The following is a 6,703-nucleotide window of genomic DNA, read 5'->3' as shown; positions in this document are numbered from 1 at the left end:
CCCAGGGGGTGGGCAAAGGCCCCTCACCTGCCCAGGCTGCACATCCCCAGACCCCCAGCATGTGGCTGGCACTCAATGGCGTAAGTTAGAAGTGATACCTTGCAGCTCGGTAGAGCATTTCCTTCAACGGGTAAGACTCGTTTAAAATAATTAACACCTCTTCATATAAAAATGTGCTAAAATCATTTTTAAAATTTACTGTTGAGGAGAATAAAACAATGTGTTTTATATTATAAATCTGCTCAGTTCTCACCTTCTAAAGCGCATGTTGCCTTATATGGCAAAAGGAAACTATGATCACCGTCTCCTAATTAGTGACATCTAAATTAATGTGACTGCAGATAATATGTGTACATATTGGACAAGTCAGTACATGTATAATGTGTTTATATTTTTATACACGCCTTAGAGTTGTCTCAAGCACGCCGGCATGGGTAAAAAAGAGTCACCAGAAGGTCCTCCTGTACCACGTACATGCTAAGGTTGTCTCCTCTTTTAAATAAAGTGTGGACCAGCCCCATTCTCCTAACACATAAGCCAAAGCCTTTGCTAATGCTGTTCATCTCTCCCAGCCCTGCAAGTCTGCAGAATGCTGGGCTCACCGGGCCTCCCTTCCCTGCAGCTGGCAGGCAGGTGCACGAAAAGGCCCATTGGCTTCTCATCGGTTTGGCAATTCTGGTGAGATTCCATCAGTTGACAGGAAACAGACTAGATGATCTTCTAGCTCTAAGAATCTCTGAGTTCAAGGACAGAGTTTCCTTAGGCTCAAAACCTTTATTTACATATTAGGCTGGATCATATGAAATTGCTATTATTCAGCTGTTCTTGACTCACAAAAGTGCCAGTTCATATGGTGCAGCCTAATAAAACCATGACAGAGTATGGACCACTGTCCCATCTCCTAGGCAGGAAGACTGAGGCAGGGCCACGGCTGCTGGTTAGCTCAGTTGGTTAGCACGCAGCCTGGTAACACCAAGGTCTAAGGGTTCGGTTCCTGGTACCGGCCAGCCATGAAGAAAATAAATAAGATAACAAAAACACAAAAGATAATTTAATAATATTTTTAAAACAGAGACAGAAAGAGACAGAGGGGTCATAGGATCTCAGCCAGATCTCACCAAGTCAGAACACTGCAGGCCAGAGATCGGGGCCCATGTGCTTTAGGGCCTTCTGTGAAGGATGCTGGCCAGGGCAGGGGTGGGTGGATTAGTTCAAGGACACGTGAAAGTCATTAAGGATGAAGTTTGTTTCCTTATTTTTTAATGTAAGGTTGCAGCCTCCTAGACTGAAAAGAACTCAGGCTTCTAAACTAGACAGATTGGGTTTAAATCCGAGTTCTGCTATGTGGGCAAGTCATTTAGCCTCTCTAAGCTTCGGTTTCCCCGTCTGTAAGATGGAGATAATAATAACGCCCTCCCACGGTTTCAAGAGTCAGAGGTAGTGTAGGTAGGAGAGGGTAGCGCGGTGCTTTGCACACTGTAGGTGTGCGGCAAATGGCAGCTGTGTTATTTTTACTTGGTATTTTCCCCACATATTGACCATCTTGTCCCATCTTTCTACTTCTGCAGTATGCTTTTTTTCTAATAGCGTCACAACTTGTGTTTATCTCCTATCCCACATGCAAAGGACAGTGGCACACACTTTCTAATGGCCCCTAAGTCCCCTGTGTCCTCCTGTGTCCGCTGCCAAGTCCTGAGTCCACATCCACGTCATTTCTCAGTTGCTGCCTTCTCCCCCTGGTTCGTCTTTCCCATCTCAGACACTTTGTGATTTTTTAAAAAAATTTATTATTTAGTTTGGTGGCTGGCCAGTCTGAGGAACCGAACCCTTGACCTTGGTGTTTAACCAGCAGAGCTAACCACCCAGCACCCTTATCTCAGACACTTTAAATCCAGCCAACACCCTGCTGACAAATTAATTTTCTTAAATTACTGCTTCTGTTGGGTTATCGACCTGCTCAAAACTCTGTGAGAGCTCCATTTCCTGCAGGTTAGAGACAAACCCTTATCCAGGCACTCAAAACCCTCCACAAATGGGCTAAGTCAGTCCTCTCCCTTTACCCACACTGACTGCCACTTCTGCCACTGCACTGCCCTTGCCCCCTGAGAAGAGGCTCACCCTTTACCTCTGCAAACCTGGGCAAGCCTGAGCCCCCTTCTCCTCTGTCAAATGGGGACAAAGTTCCCCACGACACTGTGAGCTCCTGAGGGTAGGGACTGTCTTAGGTTCCTGATTGAGCCTCTACCGAAATGTCAAGAGTTGCAACTCAGCCTCATCCCCCCAGAAAGGAGGGTCCCATAAATGCTCTGTGCCCCCAGCTGGCCCGTCCCTCCGGTGAGATTGGGAGAACAGCTTCATCTCTCTGCATCTCCCATGGGGCCACCCGGGCTCTGTGCCAGGAACACACAGGGGTCAGTTTGATTGGTCTGGAATCCGTGGTTCTCACACTTTAGTGAGCATTGTCATTCCTTGGGAGGCAGGAGAAAACTTGTTTAGAAATGCAAATTCCTGGGCCAATTCTTGGACATTCAGTAGATCTCGGGTGAGACCTAGGCATCCACATTTGTCACAGATCCCACAGGTGAGGATGCAGGTGGTCTGAGGATGCACTTGATGCTGGCTGTGTTTCTTTGGAAGTCCACAGGCCACCTACTGTGTATAAGGTGGCATGCTGGGGGCTGAAGGCATAAGGCGGGTGAAATGAGCCTGGGACCTCAAGTTGGTGGCAGTTGTTAAGGAGGAGGAGGATGGGGCGGAGTCAATAACAGAAATCAGCACGTGGACATGGGCTTTTTTGACCTTGATCTCAGGTGCAAGGCGTGGGTAACAGCAAAGGCCACACCTGGAAGCCTGTACGAGCCAGCAGGTTGGGCAGGAAAGGGCCAAAAAACATAGTCCAGAGGGGGAGGCAGTTGGGCCACCAGGCAGTGTCCTCAAGGAGCAGAAACTGAGAGGATCAGCGATGTGAGAGGTCCCTAGTCTATTGGCCGACTTCCCGAACGTCCTGCTTTCTGGCTGGGCCTGCTTTTAACAGGCCACCTACACCTGTGAGGCAGTGCAGACAGTGGCACCTGTGACTGTGTCCTTGGACAAGGTGCCTAATTCCCGAGCCCCTCTCTGTGTGTAAGATAGTATGTTTACACCAAAAATGCCCCCCAAAGATGCCCACGTCGTAATCCCCAAACCCATGATTATTATGGTAAAAGGGACTTTGCAGATGTGATTCCATTAACAAACTTGAGAGATGGGGAGATTATCCAGGATTATCCAGGTGGGTCCTGAATGTAAACACAAAGGTCCTTATAAGAGGAAGGCAGGAGGACCCAGATATAGAGAGAAGATGTAAGGACAGAAGCAGAGGTCAAAGAAGGGGCCACAGCCAAGAAATGTAGGTGGCTTCTAGAAGCTGGAAAAGGCAAGGAAACAGATCTCCCCTTCGAGCCTGCAGAAGGAATCAGCCCTGAGGACCCATTTCAGACTTTTGTGACCTCCGAAACTGTAAAAGAATATATTCGTATAGCTTTAAGCCACTACCTTCCTGGTAAGTTGTTACAGCATCCACAGGAAACTGATACAGACAGAGACAGTGCTGCCCCGCTGCAGGGCTGTAGCAAGGCTCAAAGCCCTCGTGGGAGAAGAGCCTGACTTGAGTGGAAACTCAGTACATGTAGTGACATTACCATGGGGGTTACAGGAAACTGATACAGACAGAGACAGTGCTGCCCCGCTGCAGGGCTGTAGCAAGGCTCAAAGCCCACGTGGGAGAAGAGCCTGACTTGAGTGGAAACTCAGTACATGTAGTGACATTACCATGGGGGTAAGTCTTAACCAGGATAAGCAACGTGGACGCACCCACTGCGTTGCTTGGCACCTTGTAAATGCCCAATATCTTAGGCTCCCTGTCCCTCCCCTTGCAGGCCTACGTGTCTGGGGGAACCCTGTCAGGGAGGGGTTCTAGGAGGTCTGTCCTGGTCTGCCTTGCTCCACTGCAAAGGCACCTGTGGTCTCAGATCCTTTCCCTTAGCAATTAGCGTGTGTGCTGGGGGTGGTCACTTCCTGGCCCTTGACAGCTCCTGAATTTGCCTCTGTGTTTGGCTTCCGTGTCACTCCAGTGACACTGGCTCCTACCTCTGAATCTTGGAATCTTTGCCACATTAACCTGGTGCCCTTTCCAACTTCTGCCTGTGGTGCTTGCAGGTGACTGCACTGTTGCTCCTTCCAGCAGGCACTACTTGTCCTGTGACTTCTGCATCCCCCCAAAGGCCCCAGGACTGTGTTGGGCCCTTGGCTGCCCCATGCCGTCCCTCCTCCAAGTGGTCCACTGGCCTCTCCAGTATGGAGACAATCAGAGTCAGGCTGGGGTCTGAGCAGTAGTCCTGCTTGGAGAGAGGACAGGGTGTGGGACCTGGGCTGCTCCCCTCCCAGCGCCCTCTGCAGACTGTCCCCTCTGGCCTCCCACAGGGACGTTCGTCTCGGCCTTCACCGTGCTGTGCGGGGCCCGCACTGACCTCCCAGACAGGCACGTGTGCTGCGTCTTCTGGCTGAACATCGCGGCAGCCCTCATCCAGATCCTCACGGCCATCGTCATGGTGGGCTGGATCATGAGCATCTTCTGGGGCATGGACATGGTCATCCTCGCCAGTGAGTAGCTGATGGCCAACTGCAGGGTGGGGGACGGCCAAGGCTGGGACGGACTCGGGAGGCCTGCATGGCTGGCTGAGGTCCTGCCCACGCCTGAGGACAAGCGTGCTTAAAGACTTGCCTGTGCCCGCCTCACCAGTTCCCACTGCAGGGGACCCTCCGCAGCACACCGTGGCAGACGGGGCTCTCCTGGGTAGAGACCTGAGCCCCCAGGTGTGAATAAGAGAGGAAGGGAGCCCGGTGCAGCTAAACCATGTCAGTTACTGCCTCGGTCAAGGAAACAGACACGACTGGGTAGCGGTGGGCGTGGCTTCGGGGAGCTCAGTCTCCCTGCACACCACGCTCTGTCTCTCCATCACACAGCTTCCAGAAAGAAATTTAGTGTATTTGCCCATAGGAAACCCTACAACTGAGTTTTGTTTTTTGGGGTTTTTTTAAAAGATGACTGGTAAGGGGATCTCAACCCTTGACTTGGTGTTGTCAGCCCCACGCTCTCCCAAGTGAGCCACAGACCGGCCCTTACAACTGAGTTTTCTACAGCTAGTACAGTGCAGCTCCTCTTTATTTAAACTAAGCTCTTTGCTCGTTGCTGCTAAGGCCTTTCTGTCCCTCGTTGGTATTGAGTGGACCATCATCAATCATTTCATGCAAACTTGATTCAGACACAAAACTGTTTTGTGAAAGGGCTCCAAGTTACACAATCAAGTTTACCAAAGGCAACTTGATTGATTACCATTTTAAAAGAGATCTTGCAAAATATGAAAACACATATCACCTGTTTGAAGCAGCTGTGTGTCCCCCTGAACCACTCTCTGCGGTTCCCTGCATCTCTCGTTAGGTTGCGGTTCCTCAATGACCTCGACCACATCTCCTTAGGTACTGTGGACTTCGCTCCACACCCCAGCCCCACCCCATGCCCCTCGCTGTGTCCTGTAGCCAGAAAAACCATTTGCAGGTGGAATAGTCATTGCCAGCAGTAAGATGTGCCATGTACGAACAGCAGTGGCTGAAGGGGAAGCCCAGGGTTCAGGGGACCTAAAATGATGTAGAATGACCTGTGGCCAACCCAGCCTGAGTTCAGGATCCTGTGAAGATCCACAACCCAGGGCACACACAAATGCCAGGACCAGGGTCAGTGACCGGTCTAGCCACCAGGACGGAGATGGTGCAGGCACCAGAGCCAGCGTGAGGTCCAGCAGAGCTGGTGGGTTGGTCAGACAGGTTGCTTGGAAGCGGGTCCTCCAGGAACAGAGGTCAGGGACCTAGGAGGGGAATCAGAGAGCTATAAGTCAGAGGTCATGAGAGGAGAAGGTCAAATGAGGAACTTACAGGCAGGCTGCTCTGCTTGTGTTAACAATAACAAACAACAGTGCACCACAGCCTGTCTTGGCCGTGGGTCGATAAACACCTGGCAGTGCTGAGTATGGCGGGCTTTTCCTACATCCCATGCCATGACATTGCTAATCAATCGTGACACTTTCTGCCCACCGATCTCACGTTTTCTCAGCACAGGGCTTCAGGCAGTCACCACCAATTGATCCAAGGTGTCTGTGAGATAAAACCTCTTTGCCAGCCTTGGGCCTGGGTCTTTCCCAAAGGACTAGGGGCTCCCGTCCATAGAAAGGGCTAACCGCATGGCCCAGACAGAGCCGGGCTGGGGCCAGGATGGGTCACTTCAGCATCTTTTTTTTTTGTCAGAGTCAAACTGGTCCTGTAGCTGTCCCTGTTGAGGTCCTTCCAGAGTTCACCTCGAGGCAAGCGTGGGCTGGGGGTGAGCAGGGCTGAGATGCAGAGGGTCGCATAGGCAGGGGCAGAGCTTCTCAGCAGTATGGGGGCCCCTTGCTGTGTGCTCCCCAGCGCACCCACACCTGCTGGGCTGACCACTGGCCACAGTGGCTGGTCACCATGAACACAGAACTGGCCTTGGCTTTGAGGACCTGGCTCTGAGTAGCCGCTGGCACAGCACCTGTCCCACCCCCCAGGCCCCACCAGGGGCTTGCCGTCTTGTATATCCCAGGCGTTCCCTGTGGTCTTTGCATTCAGATTGTTTCTCTCTCTCTCT

The 6,703-nt window shown here is 51.5% G+C and overlaps 1 protein-coding gene across 1 annotated transcript in view; it reads left to right on the top strand.

The window, feature by feature from the left end:
• The first annotated feature begins 430 nt into the window (after positions 1–430).
• LOC103599424 (chromosome unknown open reading frame, human C1orf95) overlaps positions 431–6,703 on the top strand; it is an 8,673-nt gene continuing 2,400 nt past the window's right edge. The window contains exons 1-2 of the mRNA XM_008583528.1: positions 431–434; positions 4,462–4,641. Coding sequence (XP_008581750.1) covers positions 431–434; positions 4,462–4,641 — 184 coding nt within the window. The remainder of the gene's footprint in view (positions 435–4,461; positions 4,642–6,703) is intronic.

The sequence above is a fragment of the Galeopterus variegatus genome, unplaced genomic scaffold (genome assembly GCF_000696425.1).
Source record: "Galeopterus variegatus unplaced genomic scaffold, G_variegatus-3.0.2 Scaffold2956, whole genome shotgun sequence".
Taxonomy (NCBI): Eukaryota; Metazoa; Chordata; class Mammalia; order Dermoptera; family Cynocephalidae; genus Galeopterus; species Galeopterus variegatus.
The sequence above is the reverse complement of the archived record's forward strand: the minus strand, read 5'-3'. Positions and strand labels throughout refer to the sequence as shown.